General features: G+C 32.1%; 2 protein-coding genes and 1 pseudogene across 2 annotated transcripts; 2 read left to right on the top strand and 1 right to left on the bottom strand.

The window, feature by feature from the left end:
• Window positions 1–2,668: 2,668 nt before the first annotated feature.
• On the top strand, window positions 2,669–4,582 carry LOC123196548 (protein LAZY 1-like). Its single transcript, XM_044610608.1, has 5 exons — window positions 2,669–2,674; window positions 2,752–2,821; window positions 2,995–3,770; window positions 3,888–4,317; window positions 4,575–4,582. The coding sequence occupies exons 1-5, from the start codon at window positions 2,669–2,671 to the stop codon at window positions 4,580–4,582; spliced, it is 1,290 nt and encodes a 429-aa protein (XP_044466543.1).
• Window positions 4,583–5,852: 1,270 nt separating this feature from the next.
• LOC123196967 lies at window positions 5,853–9,721 on the bottom strand (annotated as a pseudogene).
• A 4,120-nt stretch (window positions 9,722–13,841) lies between these two features.
• Window positions 13,842–16,709, top strand: LOC123196968 (3-oxoacyl-[acyl-carrier-protein] reductase FabG-like). The gene is made up of 5 exons (XM_044611132.1): window positions 13,842–14,002; window positions 14,115–14,218; window positions 14,407–14,606; window positions 15,704–15,933; window positions 16,272–16,709. The coding sequence occupies exons 2-5, from the start codon at window positions 14,127–14,129 to the stop codon at window positions 16,548–16,550; spliced, it is 801 nt and encodes a 266-aa protein (XP_044467067.1). The 5' UTR covers window positions 13,842–14,002; window positions 14,115–14,126; the 3' UTR covers window positions 16,551–16,709.
• The last annotated feature ends 5,791 nt before the right edge of the window (window positions 16,710–22,500 follow it).

Below are 22,500 nucleotides of genomic sequence, written 5' to 3'. Positions count from 1 at the left end.
TCAACACTTTATTCTATGGTAATAAATAAAATTATATTTATTTATTTTAAATATACTAATAAATATATATTTATATATATTATTATATAATTTAATAATTTTAAATTAAAGATAAAATATTATCAAATCATATGATAACATATATAAATATATATGTATTTATATATATCATTGTATAATTAAATAATTTAAATTTTAAAATAAAATATAAATATGTATATATTTATATTACTAAAATAAATATATATAATATTATTTTTATTCTATACCCATCTGAAAGCTATAAGAAAGCAAATTGTTTCATTCAGTCTCATGAAATTAATAGGGAACCACTTAAGAGTTCTTGGTATCCACGTGAAATTCACATGTTCACCATCTTTATCAACATTTTGAATCACCCTGACCCTACGTAGACTTTCAAGGGCGTGAGTTATTCTTTTGTACTTTGTTCTTGAAAGAGGGCGATAATTTACTGTGTTTTCTAGTTGCTCGTTCGCTAGCTAAAAATGAGGATGCCTATAACACCCTATATAGTATGAAAATGGAAATACGGAAATGGACATCGATGAAAAAAAAACAGAAGAAGAAGAAGAAACGTGTTAAATTTTTTTATATTTCTAAAAAGCCCCTAACACTCTTCAAATCAAGTTTTAGAGGGTTTGGAAAGGCAGAGACACACCATGTGCTTCCTAGATAACACCTACTTCACAATCTATAGTTAGTCTAGATCGGAATGGAAACAGCTTGGCTCACATTAATCATTATTGAAATTTATGGGAATGGAAGCAAAGGGCTTGCTGATAAAAATAACAGAAAATTTTGCTGACCCTCATAACTCCATGGCAAGCAACAGTTTACTGACCAGCAGTAAAGCAATTACAGCCCATGGCTATCACCTGGTGTTCAAGTTCATCAATGGGTCCTGCACAGTGTGATCAAATAAAATTAGTAACAGTCTTGCAATTATATTCAACTCATACGTTTATCTTTAACATGCTTTGGCTAATTATAGTCCTCCACAGGAAGAAATTATTGTCTGCAATAATAGAAGTCAGATAAATGGTGGGAAACAGCTATCAAAACTCAAAATGGGGCCAAGAAAATCAAGTAACAGCAACAACTGATGTAATTTGCCTTCTTTAATACTGAACAGAAAGTTCAGGAATGTATTGCTTGCCACACAAACATATTAGAACTGAGAACTTAGAATTTGATTACAAGTTGCATGATAAACACCACTGATCAATATAAATAGACACAAACCACAGAAATATATGCACACTTTTTTAACATTAGTGGCTTTACCTGTGGTGCTTTTTGATTCCACGCCCCACTTGTTGAAGGGTGTCTCAAACTGAAAAGGCCTGTGTGGCTTTTATCTCCAGGCTACAAAAGCTTCTTCCTTGCTTAATGCTACTTCTACAGATGCTTGTAGTACATGTTGACAAAAGAGGCTCTGCAACTCTGTTTAAGTGGGCTCTGCGGAAGAATTCCTTACATGGCAGTGTAAGGCATTTCAGAAAACAAGCTTCAAACTGCTGAAAGATGTCATTTACAAATTTTGGTATTGGATAAATTTCTCAGCTTCTTCAGGTGATGAACCATTTACTCATTAAAACGTGATTAAAAAATGACCAAAAAAGTGACATTTAAGATGTTTCAGCACAAAGTTTTGCCACTGTCATCAACATAAAAAATGTTGGAAATTAAAGACAATCTTAAACATCAACATCTGAGCTCAATCCAGGTTGGTACCAAACATATATCACCACAAACTCTTTCAGTTAAAACCTAAGATTTCAAAACTTACGAAGAAATAAGTAGCTTTAGAAGTTCAAATCGGTTTGGTCTTTGATTCGGTCTGAATTCATAACTTAAATTGGTGATTCAAATTTGTAATTTAATTCAATTCGAATTTATAACTTAAATAAATTATTTTATCTATTATTTGAACAAAATAATATTGTTTTATTAATAAATCATAAATTTAAATCACAAATCTAAACCATGAATTCGAACGGAATCAAATCATAAATTTGAATCAAATCAAATTCGAATCATTTTTAATTTTAGTTTAATAAACTCAAATTAAACTTCAATTGAATAATGTTTTATTCGAGCCAAAAAGTATTCAAGCCCGGCCTATTTCATATCCACCCCTAATAGTGGGCACCTCCCTTGGTCCAGGTATCCGGTAGATGTAGCATGATAAACAGAAAATTGTTTCACCCAATTTAAATTTGTACAGATTATGGTGTCATATCTCAGTCCATTATAAAAGTGTTTGTACTGCAAATGAATGCATTGAAATGCGTGCAAATAGGCAATATATGATATCAGACAGATGATTCACACAAGATCTGATTCTATCTATAATTTGCATATATCCTTGCACATGTCAGCCTACTCCAAATATCCACATGATTTGACCTTGACAAAGAACAGCCAGCCAGACTCCTTTGTATCTTTCTAATTGTCTCTCTATTCAACTACATCCCAGTTTCTTCTAGCGACAAGTGACTTGCCTTTGCCATGATGAGAAGATCCTCGTGAGCAATCTAATATTTCCTTTTAAAGTCCCCTATCTCTCTTGACCTAAATCTATTTCTTATGTGTCTCTTTACCAATTCAAGCATTCTAACGTAAAGCCTTCCGAAGTGAGATCAAAATGAAGGTAAGTCTGAACTCAACAAATTTTTAGAATACCACATAATTAAAATCCTTTAACTTCACCTTTACCTATCATTGTAGCAGCTACTGGGATGGATGCAACACAAAATACGGCAAAATGGCATCGACCTGTTCAAGGATTTCACCATTGGTATTTCATCTACCTAAACAATTGCTTTGCAACATAATCACTATGGCATGCATATATAAGCTACCAAAATATCATTACATAATTTTGTCACAGCAGTTGCTAAAGATAATTACATAAGCCTTACCTTATATTCGTTGATGATATTATAAACTCTCTTGGAATTCTAAATTCAGGGAACTACTGCACTTGCCTTTCTGCTCAGTCAATCCTTGATGACCAAGAACACTGTTCAAAGCCAAGCTTTGGCTCCAGATGTGGATCTCGAGCCTCAAAGCAGCCCAAGCAGGATTCAGATGGCTCTATTTCTGAATTTGAAGCTAAGGGGGTTGAAGCAAATTTTGATGAAGAAACAACTAGTGTCATCTCTGAGCTCTTCGATGGCTTTCTGGCTATCGGGACTCTTGGCACTGAAAAAATCACCAGCGGGCCTGCAACACCAACATTTGCCATGTCTATGCAGAACATCACTGAGGAAAAAGCAGAGGTAACAGAGTATGACTTGAAGCTCATTAATGATGAACTAGGGAAATTCCTTGAGACTGAAGCTGATGAAGGAAACAGCAATGAATCGTCAAGAAGAGACAGCTATGTCAGCATTGTTATACTTGGTGAGAACCCAATGGAAGGAGCCAATGATAAAGATTATGGAAAGATGACTGTATGTCCACTGCAAGGATATCTATTTGGAACTTCAGTTGAACAGCCAGAAACCACTGAGGTAAAGAAGGAAAAGGCATCACTGGCAGAGCTGTTTCATAGGACAAAGATAGCAGATGAGATTTCCACAGATACTAAAAGTGGGAAAGTGGAGATGCAGGCCAAGAAAACGCATAAATCTGTCAAACATTTCATGAAGAAGATGATGAAAACCCTACATGCAATTGCAGGAAACCCTAACCCTTCTAATAGTGATGCTAATTCTGCTTCAACCAACAAGAAGCTCCATAAGGTGTGCCTTCTGACACTTGATTTTCATGTCACTGGTTCATGCTAAAGTTGACTGCTTGATTCTATTTCACTGCTCAATATATTTTTCCACTGTTTTAATGCTACTTCTGCCATATAGGTCATGCGGATGTTCCGCAGAAAAGTTCATCCCGAAAACTCTATAGTTGAAAAAGTGTTTACTAAGTCCCATGCAGAAAAGATCAACAGAAATCCCCAGGATGGAACATTTGCAAATGGGGCCGTGATGCACTCAGACAAAAACGACAAAAGCTTTCCCCTGGTACCCAAGTCAAAGGAAGGGACCCAATATTACATGAACAACAGAAAATGTCCCCAATATGGCCTCAAAGGCACTACTTCAAGTGGAAATAGAGAGCATTGGATCAAAACAGATGCAGACTGTAAGTATCAATTATATGCATTTTTCTTTTCTCTTTACATAACACTCAGACAACTAGACAGGACACAACCCATGACCTCACCCACACCATTTATGTCCATAGACTATTGGAAAACACAGCAACATGACATCGCATCTCAATCGCTATGTAATGTTCATTTACTTGCAATTTTTTACTTATCAATACCAGAATTAGAAACCATATTTAATCTTAGTTCAATTAAAATGCATAAAGAGACAAATATACATAATTTGTCATGTCTTTATGCTCAATGTCTAAACTTCATTAAAAATTTATCCTTTAAATGTCAAAACATTATGATGATTGTAATATTAAATCTGCATGGTTTTGCTTTTGAGAAAACTGCATTATTAACCACACTCTGGCTCTCAATGATTACTCAGATAATTAAGTTTATTTGTACGTATTCTCACCCTCTTCTTCTGGTGCACCCGTAGACTTGGTGTTGGAGCTGTAGTGACGACGCTGAAGCAAATCTTAATAGCTGCCGTTCTTTCTGAGTAAGAAGTCTATATGTGGTGTTTAATACTATGTGTTCTTATGATCTGTGAGTAAAATGGTGATGAACTTTAGAGAAAGAGAAGAAGATGAGCTCTCCATCTTTAACTCTTCAGTGTATTAATAAAGGTCTGGCAGTATGTTTCTTGTTAACTCTTGATGAGGTTGATTGCTTGTGAGTGTCATTTGAATGATCGCAGACCTCAAATTTGAATTGGATACTTGACACCTATGTTCAGTTTAGTCACTTAGAATCAACTGCACTCAATGTTCTCAAATTAAGGCCAAAATTATAAACATAATATCCGTGGCAAGAAATTAGAATTTGTTGGCCTTGAGTGTCCAACCATTAATTCATTTATCCCAACTTCCACAGAGAAATGAAACAAAAGAGAATACATGTTCAAGAATCTGAATATTTATTTGTTGGATTTAAAGTTGGATTCAAGCTAAACTAGCTTAAGCTCAATTGTTAGCTTAACTCAATCGAGCTCAAAACAAACAACCATGGCTTGTGCTCAGGCCATAGGAGGCTCAATTCAAGTTGTATTGAATTTTTTTAAACTTAAAAGATTTTTTTCTAAAATTTTATGTTTTGGAATAAAAGAAAATATTGGAAAGAAGTTAGATCGTGTTGAGAAATGAAAAAAATTAAGTTTATTTAAAATAGGTGGGTGAGTTGTTAAAATTACTGTTCCCAATATGAGATTTTTGGAATTGGGTTGACCTTAATTATAATAGATGAAGTGAGTTATAAAAAAAAATCTCTTTCTAATGTAGGCAAATAGGTTAAAAAAAATCTTACATTGGAAAAAGACATTTTAACAACTCATTTCACTCACAATAAATAAGTTCAATCCAATTCCAAAAATCTCATATTGTGATAAGAAATTTTTATAATTCACTTTACCTATTATAAATAATCTTACTCTTTTCTCTCTACAATACAATTTAACTTCCTTCTAATGTTTTTTTTTTTTTCCTATAAGAGAAAATTAATTTTAAAAAACAATTTTCAATTAAGCTTGAGCCAAGTTCGAGTTTATGTTCTCGAAAACTCGATGAGTTTGAGTTTAGACTCAAGCTCAACTCCTTTCAGTCAAACCGAGTTTGAGCATGCTCAGTCTTAAGTTTGGTTTAACTCAGTTTGAATCCACCCCTAGTTGGATCCAAATTTCTGTTTTGATTTTATTTTTCATAAACAAATTTCAAGAAAAGAGATGGAATGATCAGGGTCCCACCTCATAGCATCATTTGTTGATGAGGTAGACACAAGCTGATTTCTAAATTACAATGGTAAAGGCTCTTCCCGCTGAGTTCCACCCATGTCCATCCTCCAAGATTGATCAACTAGAGTTGCCAACTCTCTGAGAGAAAAAACACCGAAAGCTATGCATGTAAAAAGTACGAATGCACGCATATTATCAATATAAATCATGAACTGAATCAAATACATAATACATCATGTATTTATGGGTAGGATCAATTTCTTGCACTATAGAACACCCGTTAATCAGCTAAATAGTTAACTTTAGACCTAAACAAAACAGATTGGAATTCACTGAATTTGGAATAGCCGATTGATTTTGATGACTCTGATATTGGGTGACTTAATTTTGCAACACAGTTACACCTGTATGAAATAAGGCGTTCAATGATGCAATTAGTTAACAACACTTCTCTTTTCCTTCAGCAGAGTTGATGTAGACACACAACACATCTGATTAAAATGTTCAAAACTTTTAATTCTTTACTTAGTAGAAGGATGCAGATCAATGGAGGACAGGTTCGCTCCTTAACCTCTACATTTCTCATGTGTTGTTCATTTTTGTTATGCCAAAGCCCACGACAACACTTTCTTCATTACATACAGACTAAAGTCTGTCCAAACAAAGAACTCAGGAAAGGGGATACCCAAATATGCATGCACAGAACATGGACAAAGATGTGCACATACAAAGGTTTCCCAATGCCTAGAATGAAAAGGATTAGTTCATGCCATACGTGACACCTTGTGCCTGAACACTCATACCCATGATCATGGACAATAAGTTGACATTTATTAAAGACGAAATTTAATCTTTTTTTTTTCAAAGGAATGTTATAATGCCCTCAAGTAAAATGAGGTCAAACAAAAATGGACAGTAGCAATTATGATTAATGTTTCTCAAATGGGCAATAGAAAAATAATTACCATACCATGATGACATACTGATGAAAACTATGACATATTCCCATAAAAAGATTGAAGACAAAATTAAAAAATACAAACTTACTTGAGGTCATGACTGACAACAAGTATGGTTAATTCTTTCTTCAAATGCTTCAAAAGCTTCACAACATCTGCTTGAGCCTTCCAATCTAATTTTTCCAAAATTTCATAAGCAATCAAATAACTACCAAAGATCAAAGACATAATGTGCAAGCAGTTTAGTAACGAAGAACTACAGATTACAGGGATCATGCATGCTTAATTATAAGACTGACTTTGGACGCAGTCTAAATGTGTATAATTTAAACAAAAAGGAACAATAATGCAGAACATTAGAACTGAGGGAGCTTTCATACCTAGACCAGCAAGAGGCTCATCCAATATCAATAAGTCTGGAATCTGTACCTAGAGAATTAAAAAAATTACCATTTAACAGTCAACTCATGCAACAGTCAAGCATAGCTAGAAAAAGAACTTTCTTAAATACATGGCCAAAATGAAAAGGGTAATTAATTTGGACCCCAGAGAAACCCCTAAATTTTATCACCACCGAATCTTTTTGGAAATTATTCAAAACACTCTTCTAAAAGGGTTTTGTAGTAATTCTTTACTAAAAACACCCCTCTTACACGGGGGATTTTTAATTAAAAAGATGTTGGGTGGCAATGATATTAAAGGATCTCTCATGGAGGTCCATCATAATTTCCGAAATGAACTAAAAGAAAATTTTGTGCATATGTAACGGTGTGTCAATTTAGGGTAGGGTAATTGATCGGGTCTTACCAATTGAATTGCCAATGCAAGCCGGTGCTTATAGCCACCACTTAGAGAATGAGGGTCCTTATTCAAAGAGATCCCACCCAATCCAACCTAGATTATTAATTAAATATATATTACAGAGAATAGCAAGCACACATAATACAACCAATATCTACAGAACAGTAACAAAGATGTAAGAATTAAGAGTAGGGAGGGGTTTAAAGAATGATAAGAGAATAGTACCCAATTAATAGCTCTTACAAGATTCAAAGCAAGGTACTTCTTCAATTGAGGGTCACTGCTTTGCCTTGGCCACCCAAATATAATTTCATCAAGCACATTATCTGCCAAAAAATACCTAGCTAGCAAAAAAATATATTCTTAGAAATTTAACAATAGAAAGTAGAATCAGGAATATTGTTGAGAAATGAGAAATAAGACAACAAAGAAATTAATAAGTAATACATAAATAACATAAATTCCCTTTGACATCATAAGCAAAACTCCAAGCAGAACAAAATTATCAGACTTGGTGAATAGAACAACTTTTAAAGAAACCAAGTTAACAACATCTAGGAAAGAAACATGAAGGATAAAATGTCCAGTTGGTTTTGATACTTCTCTGGAAACTGAAACACAATGCCCACTCTTTGAGTGAGTAACGGCTCAGGAGAACCATTTGGTTTGCCATCATTCCCATATTCTTGAAGTAGAAGGAACCTGATGTTGGTTTGCTTAGTCCTGCAAGAAGCTGAGAAAGGAAAGGACAAACACACAGAAATATATATGAAAAAAACAAGGTATTAACAAATTGTACGTAAAGAACTTCTGAAGAAAAAACATAAAGGAAGAGATCAACCTGCAAGAGAGTAGTTTTTCCACTTCCACTCTGTCCAAAGATTAAACCAAAACTGCAGCAGATGACACAAAACATTTTAGTCCATGAACAGGAAGCAGCTGCTTGGAAGCAATTATATAATAGATATTGAGGATTCTGCTGCTAGCATAGTGTAGTTAAGAAATATGGGTAATGTAGTAAGTTTTGAATAAAGAACAAAATTCACATAGACATGATAAATTGTTACTAATGAGGACATACCACAAACATGTACCTTTTCTCAAGAAGGGAGAAACTAACTTCATTTAAAATGTTGAGCTGAGTCCCTGGGGGTCGATAGCAGACATCCTTAACCTTCGAGTAATAGATTATTTTGTTTCAGTAACTTCCAACACTTGTAAGCAAGAACGGCCCATACTTTCCATTGAGATCCACTCAAAGAACAAAAATTCAATATATGAAAGAAACAAAAATGAAGTACCACTACAAGCTAATGCAACAATTATACAATCACTTCACAAGTATTAGTAGCAAATCCATAACCAGTGCTCCTCAAATTACAGGTATTACCATCACACAACATAACTAAAATTTAGTCTCGATAATGTCTTTAACAGAATTATTCGTACTAAACAGTAAATCCGCAGCCATTCTCAAAAACAAGAATAAAACCTAATCTTGTAATAAAAAATCAAAAGATAATGAAACAATCTAATTACAAAAAGAAACTCACTTCAAGGCAAGAATAATGAGAGGAGACTCCAACATTCTGAATTCTTCGAAAATCAAATCTATAAAAAGGTGAAATTAATCGAAATCAACACAAAAACATAACAAGTCCTAAATTAATTAAGCAAAGAGAGAAGACGATAAGTGTAACTAATTATCTAAATTGATTACCTGGAGCGTGATTTGTTTGAAAAGAAGCCCGATAATTCAAATTTTGTCCAGTGAGGCGGAGACGAGAGCGCCAAAGTTGAACTCGCCATGATAAAACGGTAATTAATGTACATGTTTAGTTTTGGCGCTTTTAGCGTTCGGAAAATTCACGTGAGGTGAACGCAAATGGTTTGCCATGTCAGCGCCAGTGTCACGTGAGTCTTGCGGTTCCGTTCTTGAGTAGAGACGGCAATTTGGTTGTAAAACTGGGTTCTGACCCCCCGTTTTTATAGACGGAAAGGAGACTCCCGGTGAAGATAAGATAAAAACTAAAATTTTTATAATTAAAAATAGGATTAAGACGAAGAAAAATATATTTGTACTTTAATAATTTTTTTGTCTGATTTATTCTCTTTCAAGCATTTTTTCAATTTTTAAATATTTTATTATTTTTTAAAATTTTAATTATTATAATATATTTTAATATCTTATAAATATTTTATTATTTTGTAATAATAATGAGAGAGAACGGTACAGATGAAAAGGGAAAGGGGGAAAAACTTTACCGCGGAAACGGAAGAAAGATTTCCCATCGTTTTTGTATAGACTTCTTGAAAGTAGTGCTGGCTGGGGCTGGATGGGCGAAGATTTCAATTCTCAATTTTCCTGACCTAAATACAAGGCTTAAACTATTTTCAAAAAAAAAAATTACATAACATATTTTATGGGTTCTTATGTGAGTGATTTTCAGTTTGTCGAACCTATTCTTCAAACTCATGCATAGCCTACTTAAATTATTGATCTATTAGGGATTGGATGGCAGATTTATGGGCCAAAGGACTATTTTCTACTTAAGTTCGAAGGTAATGATAAATATATTTATAAGGTTTTAAAAATATAAATATCTACCTATAACTTAAATTTTATTAAAAATTTCAATTAAAGTTATGAGTAAAACTATTATTTATTAAAAAATTAAAGTTTTATTATATTTTCTTTCTCAAATTTAAAAATGTCATAATTTTTCCTAGACCCAAAGTTTTCAAATTTTGAAAAGTGATTATTTCACCTTTAAATCTTTAGGTTTTCTTTCTCCCTTCTCTGTCGACAGCGACAATGACGATTTAAAGACAAGATGGGAAAGGCGACAACCATCTCTGACAATCAAAGAGACGTCTCCATCGACCAAGAGATATCATCTCTTCGTTTCTTTGTCGACAGAAACGTCTCTTCGATTTATCAGGGATGGTTGTTGTTGTTAGAAAAGAGAGAAAGAAAACCTAGTAATTTAGGGATGAAATTATCATTTTTTAAAACTTATAAACTTTGGGTGAGGATAAATTGTAAAACTTTTAAACTTTGAGAGAAAAATGTTATAAAACTTTAATTTTTTTAGTAAATGATAATTTTACCCTTAACTCTAACAAAAATTTTTAATATAAATTAAATTATAAGTAAGTGTTTGAGTTTTTGAAACCTTATAAATATATATTTGTTTTTACATTAAAACTTGGATGGATAATAATCTTTTGTCCTTTATGAAAATAATAAAGTAGGAGTAAAGCAAATTCATTGATGATAAATAGTTGACGAGGTTATTCTAGTTCATATAATAGACTCATTCTATACTTGTTGACTTACCAACTCATGAAGTCCCCGTCCCTATCTCTAAAAGGGTTTATGCATTCTACACATTGTTTACTAAATGAGTGTTAGAGCAAGTGATTGAAGCTTTCAATTTAGTGGTTTTCTTATATTCTTAAGAAAGATTATGATTTTCAAATATCTAATTAATTTTTCCTTGGAACAATTTCTACGAAGATAGATAGAAGTGTTCTTTCTTAACCTACAAAACTTAAAAAAAATCTGACTTGCATTATTTCTATCATTTTCATTGTTGGATTTAATCTAAAGTTAACTAAAGAGATGTAGTCATGACTAATACAAGAGAGTCAACTTACCATTTTTTAATTGACATGAGCTTTTTCTTACTCTGGTCTGGTTGAATGAGTATCCTTTTTTGTTTTTGCATTGATTATCACCCTTGAGATTGAAGTTACTCACGAATATGTTGAAAACATTATTAAAAGTTATACTTTTTAGGTAAAATGATTGCACCTCTGTCTTATTAAAATACTATTCAAAACCTCACCGAAAAATTTGTACAAAGAAGGATTCCCATGGTGCTGCTATTCATCCATACCTTGTTTTGCATTACTATTGACAAAACAACCGGCATACCATGGGTTAATGCAACTCAATTACTCCCGTAATAAGACCAACTTTTCATAATTCTCCCTTTGACATCAAAAGTGGGAGGAAAATATAAAATAAGGACAAATAAATAGAAAAAATATTTTTTTAAATGAACCTTCATATATTTTATAGATTATAGGAGTTATTAGAATTTCAGGCAAAATGATCTTTCTACCCTTTTAAATAATAGCTTATATTAATATAATTGATGGAGGAGTAAAAAATAGACTTTTTAAGTTTAAAGGGTGAAAAATCCATCCATCAAAGTTTGGGTGGGACATATCAGCCGGCCTACATTAAAATTTAATTAATATATATTGCTTATCAATCAACTCACATGAACAAGATTATTGTCATATATGGAAATACTCGAAGGTTTTGTTTACTTTAGAACTAGAATAAGTAAATTAGAATACGTAATTGGTTAATTGGATTATTTAAAATTAAAAATAAATTAATATTTAATTATAAAAAAGTATAATAATTTATAAATAAATTAATGTTCAATTATAAAGAAATACATAATAAATATATAAAATTGTAAATAAAAATTATTTGTATAATTGTATTGAAATGAGAAATAATTCTAGTTTAGTTTGATTCTGACTATTGGAGTAAGACTTCCAGTCGCCATGGTCAAGTCAGTTATTTGTTACGTGGTCTAAATTAAATCGGCCAAAGGACTATGTCCCGCCCAAGTATGCTGCATTCTTAGTTTCCCCTTTTTAATTTTGAAAATATCAAATACCCACCCATAAGCAGTTAAATTTAACGGAACTCTAACCCCTTACAATTTTACCTATATTTCCCCTTCTAACCCCTAAAAACTAACAATTTCTCCCTAAGCCAAGTTTTGAAAAATAGTATTCCCCCTCCTAGGGTTTAGTTTTCAATCTCTGACCTCAAATTCGATGTCATCGTAGACGACAAAGCCTTTCCGACGCACCACCATGCTTTGACGATCTCTCTTCTCTTCTCTGGAACGTCGATCGACCCATATCTGATATCGTCTTTGCCTGAAAAGTTGAAGAGCTTCGTGGAGAGACGAAGCTCTTCGTCTTCCCAGACAAAGATGACGACCTCATCTCCGTCTGGGAAGACGGAGACGAAGTCGTCGTCTTCGTATGGGAAGACGAAGAACTTCGTCTCCCGACGAAGCTCTTGAACTTTCCAGGCGAAGATGACACCATATCTGGGTCGATCGACGTTCCAGAGGAGAGAAGAGAGGTCGTCGGAGCATGATGGTGCATCGAAAAGGCTTCGTTGTCGGCGATGGCACTAGATTTGGCGTCAGGAATTAAAAACCAAACCCTAGGGGGGGGGGGAATGCTATTTTTCAAAACTTGACTTAGGCGAAAATGGTTAGTTTTTAGAAGTTAGGGGGAGGGGGGAAAGAGGATTAAATTTTAATTTATTTTTAATATTACAGATAAAATAATGATTTTGCCCTTGAATTCGCTTTTTTTAACAGCCCATAGGTATGTAAATGGGCTTCAAACTTAACAGGTGGGAATGTGCAGAAAAAGTATACCTTGGGTGGGAAACAGTCGTTTGGCCAAATTAAATCTCTAGAAGAAGTCTGAAATGAATCAATAATTTAATATGTAAGCCACCATTACTGTTTTTTTTTAAACGTATTCTCTTCATAGCTCCCAAAAGTGAAAAGACAAATTCGGTGGGATGGCCGAGCACATTATATTGTCAAGAAAAAAGCAATTTGCCTAATCAACATAAGCAACGTTGAATATTTTTTTTAAGAATGAGAACTCTAACTTGAATTGAATCACTACTTTTAAGGTCGAATCAATTATATTGTGGGATAAATTTCAAATTTAATAATCAATTTTATAATTACTAATCAGATAAGTTTAGAGTTTGATATAATGATATATCAAGTTTAAACTTTTAACTTACCTAATTTAATAATTATAAAATTAATTTCTGAATTTAAAATTTATTATATATTTGATATAGTTTATTCAATTTTAAAAGTAATGTTCTGATTTGAACAGGGTTTATCGATTAAAAAAAAGACATATCTAATGGTGGTGTGGTTGTCCCAGCGATGGTTGAAGTGACAAAGAGGAGTTTGAAATCAAACTTCGAATTTTTGACGAACGGTTTGAAAACATATGCAACGTCGCTTTCATACGAAATGTCTGTGTATCTAAGCGGCTTCCCCGTACTTCGTATTAAAAAGAAAGTGTTTCTCTTGGACATCGTGGTTCGCCCACGGTTGTTAGATTAGAACTACCATGCCTATTCCTCTTAGTCCCAGTATATAAGAGCTTTCACTCAAACGCAAATCTGCATTAAAACAAATAAACACTTTGTGGAGTGATAAGTGATAACCCGTTTCTCTCTCACAGGTTCACAGTTTCTCTCGCTTTTATTCTCCTTTTGTTTTTGTTCTTCGTTCATCTTCTGGATTTTGTTCATTGAATGATGTCTCTGTTGGGATTTTGTTTTAACATGTTGCAGTGGGTATTGGGAATGGAAAAACCCGTGAAGAAGGTGCTGCTTACCTCTGATGGGGATAAGATTTCGCAAAACATTGCTTTCAATTTGGCCAAACGGGGATGCAGGTTTTTTTTTCTGATTCTATCTTCTTCTTTATTCTCTCTTTTTTTTTTTTTTGTTTTCGAAGTGTTTGGGTGATGAATTCAAGAAATCTATACAGAGAATTCCATATTTTAAATTTGTTTGTGGCTTCTTTCCTCTTTTGCAATATTAATGTATAAATTAGTTTTTATGAATCTGTTTGTCTTTGAAGGTTGGTTTTGATGGGAAACGAGAAGCGCCTTCAAAGTGTTGCAGAGAAGATAAAAAGTTCATTCAAGGGTGTTGAAGCAGTCGAAGTGGTTGGAGTTGATATGGAGGATGAGAGAGAAGCAACATTTGATGAGGCAGTGGATAAGGCTTGTCGAATTTTGGGCAATCTGGATGCTTTGGTGCATTGCTATACTTACGAAGGTCTGTTCATTATTTAGTACTGTGATTGATATCTGTAACAGATTAATTCTTTAGTACTATACGTATTTACACTTTTTGGAACCACTTTCCTGTTTTGAGAACTTTAGTGGGTCATTTACAGAAGGCCAAAGGGCTATTTTCCATATAAAGTACGCTGTTTTCTTAATTTTTTTTATTAATTTTAAAACTTTTATTAACCTTAAATAAGTTTGTTAGTTATATTATTTCTCTCCCTAAACATTTAAAACTAATAATTTTCTCCCAACTCAAGTTTTTAAAAATAATATTTTTCCCTTTAGGGTTTTCAAAATTTCAGATTCAATTTTTTGACAATGTTTTTTCTTCTTTGATGACCTCCAGATGATGTCTCTTCTTCTCCGATGTTGTCTCTTTCCGAGGGTCCTCCTTGACGTTGTCGTCGACAAAGTTGACTTTTTTTTGTTAAGACGAAGACGAACTGTCAAATCGTCTTCATCTAGAGACAAAGATGAGTCGTCTTCATCAACAACAAGATTGAGGAGGACCATCGGAAGGAGGCCGCACAGGAGAGGGAGATCCGTCGCCTAGAGATCATTAGAGAGGAAGAAACGTCACAAAAAAATTAAATTTGAAATCTTGAAAACTTGAGGAGGGAAAATACTGTTTTTGAAAACTTGGATTGGGAGAAATTATTAATTTTTAAGATTTAGGAGAGAAAATGAAATCAAAATTATATTTATTTTTAATATTACAGATAAAATAATAATTTTACTTTTAAAACCGTTAATTTTAACTGTTTATAGGTAGGTAAATCAGATTTTCAAAGTTAATGGGGAAAACTTGCGAAAACAACATACTTTAGATGGGAAATAGTCCTTTGGCCTTTACAAAAAGTTGAAAGATTTGTTTTGAGATATGATCAGATTTTTGTGCCGAAGTAGAAGTTGAGTTCATGAGTGGAGGGAAGTACAAAGCTTGAATGACAAAATAGAGGGATTTTAAGCATGAAAGAGTAGCTTTAAATCTATGGGACTATTGAATGTCCAAATATGTTTTTCTGATATATCATTTAAGTTATGGTTTCATCTTTCTTGCTTTTTCTGGTTTTTGTGAAACAGGAAAGATGCAAGACCCGCTACAGTTAGCAGAGGAGGAGTTCAGAAAATTAGTGAGAATAAATTTTATGGCTTCATGGTTTCTTCTAAAGTCTGTTGGCAGAAGAATGCGAGACAACAATGCAGGAGGTTCCATTATATTCTTGACCTCAATAATGGGGGCGGAGAGAGGACTTTATCCGGGAGCTGCTGCCTATGGTGCTTGTTCAGCTGGTGTGCAGCAGTTAGCTCGTGTAGGTGTATTCATCAGGATCTTATTTAATTTCGGTGCATATTACTCATTTCTGTGCATAGCAGGTCATTATATTACGGATGGCTGCCGTCTTGAATATTAAATTCTTCGGGTCCATGTGTTTTAGCCTGCATCACGAGTACCTTGGTTTCTGTTGAACATGTGCCACTAAAACTGGTAGTTGAAGTTCATGGAATACTTAATTGTATAGAGAGACTAGTCCTATTTTGTACCAGAAGCATATGTTGGTCCTTGATATTGCTCTGTCATTGCTGTACTTGTTAATTTGTTTGGCTGTATTAAATTAATCATGGTAACATCTGTGATTGCTATTCTCAGACAGCAGCATTGGAACTGGGAAAATACAAGATCAGGGTCAACGCTATCATCCGAGGTTTGCACCTACAAGATGAATATCCTCTAGCAGTGGGGAAGGACAGGGCTGAGCGGTTAGTTAAGGACGTAGTGCCGCTGCAGAGATGGATGGATGTCGAAAATGATCTGGCTTCAATAGTCGCCTATCTAATCAGTGATGGTTCACGGTACATGACTGGAACGGCTATATTTGTCGATGGCGGGCAGTCTCTGGCTAGGCCTAGGATGCGATCTTTCATGTAATTCTTGATAGGCCAAAACACAATTTCCCCCCAAGGTTTGATGAAAAGACTGTGCCACCTGTTAAGTTTAATAAATCCAAAGTGTCACCCATAAATACTTAATGTTACATATTCTGTTAGCAAAAAAGGTATTTAAATAAATTTGAATAAATTATTTTAAGTGTTATAAACGAAAGAAATAATTCATATAAATGACAAAAAAAAATTATTTATTAAAAAAAAATTTTGACGAATAATAAATGCATTAGGCCAAAATTTACATGCAATGTATGGTTGCGTGATGCGTGATGAAACTTTAAAACGGTAGCTGAGTTTTTTGGTGCATTGTGGTGATGAGGGAGATGATATATTGATAAAGGTGGACACAAAGTCATAAAACAATGATACATAGCGAAATATTGAAAATGTGATATTTTACAAAGAAAATGGCCAACACAACTCATTGTGCTTGATGCTGCAAAATAATAAATGTGCCATGATTATTTAAAATCAATGGTGGAAAATGTTTGGCTAAGATCCAAGGGCAAGGGGTAAGTGTAGAAAAGCAGAGCCAATAGAATTGCAACATGTATGTAGGGGTTTTCTGTCATTTTTTACAAATTTGGAAAAATCTACTAATAACATAAATTAATTTACATTTGAAAACGAATCAACATGCAACATGTGTCCAACTTTGTTTCAACGCAAATATGAAGAAAAGAAGGAAAGTTCATTCATTTCCTTCAATACTTCTGCATTTCTTTTTAGTGTTCTCTGCAACTTTTGCATTTCCTTCAAATACTTTTTAATTTCACTTTTGTTGTGTAGTTTTCTATCAATTTGAAATAAACATTTGCATGCACTTCCAGGTTGAAAGTCTTCATGCATTATGTGTAATGGTTCTCCATGAATTCCAACTTCACACTATATAATAGATTACATGCATTCCAACGAACAGAATTATGTATTCAAACAATAAAATTACAAAGTTAATCAAATTTTGCAGATCCACCAATATAAAAATCAGTAAAAATTCATAGATTTATAAAGTATAAAATTTATTTTTATTCAAATGACATAATCATATTTAGTTTTATAGAGTTGAGGGTAGTTTTTTGGTTATTGTATAATAAGGGGTAATTAGGTAATTTTATTAATTAAAATAACAAAATGTATAATTTATAATTTTCATTTAAGGGTGATTTTGACATTTTATTTGGGGAAGGACAAAATCGCCATTTCAACCTTTGACTAACAGAATCCAGTAACAAAGTTAGCTTATGGGTGGCATCTTGTCTTTTCATAAAACCTTGGGTGGGAATATGTCCTTTGGTCTGGTTGATATTATTTCATTTATATGTCTTCATCAGTTCAGCAAGGCTTAGTAGGGTGGCATTTTCAAATGGGAAATTTCCTACTCAAATTTTAGTCAAAATTTAAAATCATATTTATAGTAAACGAAAAACTTAAATAATCATTTATGGGCTAACTGCTATCTAAACTTTTAATTAGAAGTAGCATTAAAATTATCATTTTACCTATAAACTCTAAAACCTAAAAAATTATATCATTTCCCCCTTTAGTTTAGAAAACTCACATTTACCCCTTATGATTAAACATTAAAAAATTCGTTTTTCCCCTTTTTTAAGTTTCATCTTTAATGACTTAGGAAACTGACTGATGATTTGGAAGAAGTGAAGGGCTTCTTTGACGAAAAACGACCCTCGTCATCTAGATCTGGATGACGAAGTATCATTCAAATAGATAAAAAGAGATGAAGAACGATGAAGAGTCGCTTTTCATCGAATCTTCTAGATGACGAAGGGTGACTCTTTGTTGTCGTCATTACGTTTGGATGACTGTCTTCATGATAGAATCTAAAAGATAGGTGAAAAACATCAACTGTTGGTCGAAATGATGACTGTCAGAGACGAAAACAAATCTTAGGGGTCAAATATAGGTTTTTTAAACTTTGAAAATGGGTTGAAGTGTTAGTTTTTAAAATCTGGAGGATGATATAAATTTCAAAGTTTTATGATTTATAAGTAAAATGATGATTTTATTTTTGTTTCTAACTAAAAATTTGGATGATAATTAGTTTATAAGTAGGTATTTGAATTTTTTATTTCTAAGTATATTTTAAAATTAGGATAAAATTTGGGTGGAAAATGGTCTTTTTCCCTTTTCAAACACATGGGACAGAGACGACAAAAAATCTTTATCCTATATGTAGAGAGATATTTATTTACTTTTTTTTAGGTATTTATCCATTTTTTTGATTGACTTAAAATTTGAATTGATTTTCTAAAAACCAAATTAAGAAAAAAAATTTGCTTAATTACCAAATAAAAAAAATGAAAAATAAGATGGAATTAGACTACAACTTTCACAGATAATTCAGGAATTAAAAAAAAAAAAAACCCTATTTTTTAAGACACATATATTAAGCCAATCAAATATTATAATTGAAATAATATCGTTGGCACAAAAATTTTAAAAAAAATTCTTACTTGACCTGTTTGTCTTTTATTATAATTTTTTTAATGCCTACAAAGATTAAATGTTTTCGACCATATGATTATCGAGCTTACTTGACCCCTTTGCCTGTCATTATAATTTTCTTACTGCTAAAGGACTATTTCTCATACAAGTTTAGGTATATTTTTAAAATTATATTTATAGAATTTAGAAAATTTGAAGTTTCACTTATGACGTAACTACCATTAAAATTATCAGTTAAAAATAGAGATAAAACCATCATTTTATTAATAATAATAAAAAATATAAAATTAATTATATTTTTTCACTTAAATTTTAAAAATTAACAACTTTACTTCTATATAAAGTTTTCTAATTTATAAACAAAGAGATTTATGGGATTGGAGATAATACGGTCCTAAAATATGATTATGAACTCTTGTTTTTAACAGTATTATAAATATTCAATTTCAGAACAATATATTTAATTTTAAAGATAATTTTTTTACTTTTAAAAATGTTTTTTTACTTTTTGAAATGAAAATTTGTTGTAATGTAAATAAGCAAGTAAGAAAAAACTGGTTTCTATTAATTATTTAATTGCATTAATGCATAGGTTAATGAAATTATTTCAATTAGAAAGTTCCCCAATGTCCATATTAATTATAATCTCACAGACGAAGTTAAGTACAAAGAAATTAAAACAATATATTAATTATGTAATAAATAAAATTATATGATATCTAATTTTAAGTATTTATATAATATATTATAATGTGATTAAATGAGTTTAAAACAACGATAAAGTAATATCATATATCATTTGAATATTTAATTAAGTACTCAAAATTAGATGCATATTACGTAATAATACTATAAATAATAATTTAATAACTTGTTCGTGCATAGGGTTGGATTCACATATACTTGGCTCGAGTTCGAGCTCGAGCTCATGAAAACCAAACTCGAATTTGGTTCGATTCATTTTTTGTTATCAAAACGACGTCGTTTTAATACATATTGATCAAAACGATGTCGTTTTGTATAAAAAATTTTAATTAAAAAATCTGACAAGTAGCTCGAGCTCAGTTAAGATCGGTTCATTTTGGGCTCAACCGAACTGAGCTCAAACTGACTCAATTCAAATCTAGTCCTATTCATGCATACCAATGATAGATTTAAGAGGGTCAAGATACTTAATTGGCTCTCTTTGAGTTGGAAAAATCATTAATTTAACTATATATATATAATATTAATATATCTCTTAAAATTTTTACTGATTATTCTTAAATTTTATTTTTTTAATTAATTTTATATTATACTTTTATTTAATCTCGTAATCTTTTAAGTTCTATCTTTGAATCCGTAATTGATTCCACACCGAATAAATTATCGAAGAAAAGTCATTTGCTTTCAGAAGAAAATCTGTCTGAATGCATGCACCATTCCATGGGAGATGGAAGTGACGTTAGCTCCTTCATGGAAATTCAGGCAGGCCACTCGCAGGCAAGCACTAACTACACCTAAACCTTTAGTCCAAGCCCAACTAATTCTGGTCAAACCTTCCAATAATACCAGCAAGCATCACCAATGACCAAACCCTTTCACATAATATTATAATATAATATGCCATTTTCATCACAACTTTATCCTGCTCAACACTTTTCCTTCTTAGTACCTTCCACTTTCTCAAAAAAAAAAAAAAAATCTATTAGAAATATAATTTATTAAACTAAAATCCAACATATATCATGTTAATTTTAGGTCATACTCTTAGATCAAACTCAAAGAAGCAAAGATGAAGTAGTGATTAATCGATACATATCAGTTAGCTATCTAAATTGTATACAACAATTAGTTACGTCGTCTATAAACTAGTTTAAGATATAAAGTGTGTAAAAACATTCTATGTAGAGAATGAGAAAAATAACTTTCGACAATTATAATTGTTTTCTACGGCTTTTCAATATAATGTTTTCAATCATGATTGAAAAGTAATTAACTCACGTCAAATTGAGGGGCATACAATTCTCTATTATCTATAACAATAGGATTTTAACATTCAACTATGTTATTACTCATATAACTTTGACTTCTTATCTTATAAATTCATGATGGTACATAGACTAAAGACACATTCAATATTCATAATATTATTTTGCCACACTTGATAACATAATTGTGGGTGTAAGTTTTTGAGTAGCAAGCCGAAACAAATAAAAAATGACAATATATTCATTACAATCTCATAATTTATAATTGTTCTCAACCATCTTAACAAAAACAATTTTGCTCTAAAATGAGGGCCTTATAAGACTCTCCTATTTTCTAGCAACTATATTATTTTTTTAGTAAATCTTCTACAAAACTCTTTTTCTCAATGGCTTGTTGAAGAAAAACTAATAAACTCTAGGTGACCAAGTTACTGAAGAGCTCTATCTTAGTTATAGTGTCACTCTCACTCTAGGACCACATGATCATGTCAATGAAATCCAACTTTCTCCAATTGAAGGACATCAACTGACAACACCGAATGAACAAGTCCAACTAAAGGATGCCATTAGAACTGTCACCAATGTCCCTCCTTAATCTAGCATTTAGATTTAGTTACTTCAACAATAACAATATAAAATACAAAAATATGTTTTTCTTTACCTATTTAAAATCATGTATTTATAAGAAAAGAGAAATAAACTATTATTTAATTACATAATTGAAAATAGATGTATTTATATCTTAGTACATTGAATATAGATATTTAAAAAAAAAATCTATTAATTATATTATCCTGTAAAAATAAGAGATAATTATTATCTCGTAGAAATAGAAAATATAATGTAAAATTTAGAATGTAATTAACAAATTAAGAAACCGTTAAAACTCATTATTCCGCTATATATTACGAGATAAATAAATTTTTATCGATACTTTAAATTATCTCATATATAAATAATTACTACATTTTGTTTGTATAATTAGTCACTTAATTAATGGGTAAGTTTTTCGGCGCATTTTTCATACAATTTTTTAAATTTATTTTTAAAAAATTAATCATGGATTATCAACATGGTAATGTCTTTTTGCTAATGATGAAGCCGCCACCATTTGCCACTTTACTGTTTTTTTCTAATCAAGCCGCTAATGAAGCTAGTTTTCTTTATCTTTGGAATATTGTCGTGCCGTCCACGACACCTTAAACAGTCTATCCCAGATGCGCTTTTCAAACAAGGAGTCATGTTGATATCCTTGATGATGGCTATCGCTGGAGGAAATACGGTCAAAAAGCTGTCAAGAATAACAAATTTCCCAGGTCAGTTCAACTATTCATCTTCTAGCTCCTCACAGATTTTCAATTTCACAATTGCAAGTGACGTGATCTTGAATCTTGATGGATATTATTAAATCTGAGAACTGTTTCAACATTATCCTTTCTATCATTTCTTTACGGCTTACAGGCCGGAAAGTGAGATTCACTTAATTTCCCACTTCAATAA

Source organism: Mangifera indica, chromosome 14, assembly GCF_011075055.1.
Source record: "Mangifera indica cultivar Alphonso chromosome 14, CATAS_Mindica_2.1, whole genome shotgun sequence".
Taxonomy (NCBI): domain Eukaryota; kingdom Viridiplantae; phylum Streptophyta; class Magnoliopsida; order Sapindales; family Anacardiaceae; genus Mangifera; species Mangifera indica.
This window is presented reverse-complemented; position numbering and strand designations above follow the sequence as displayed.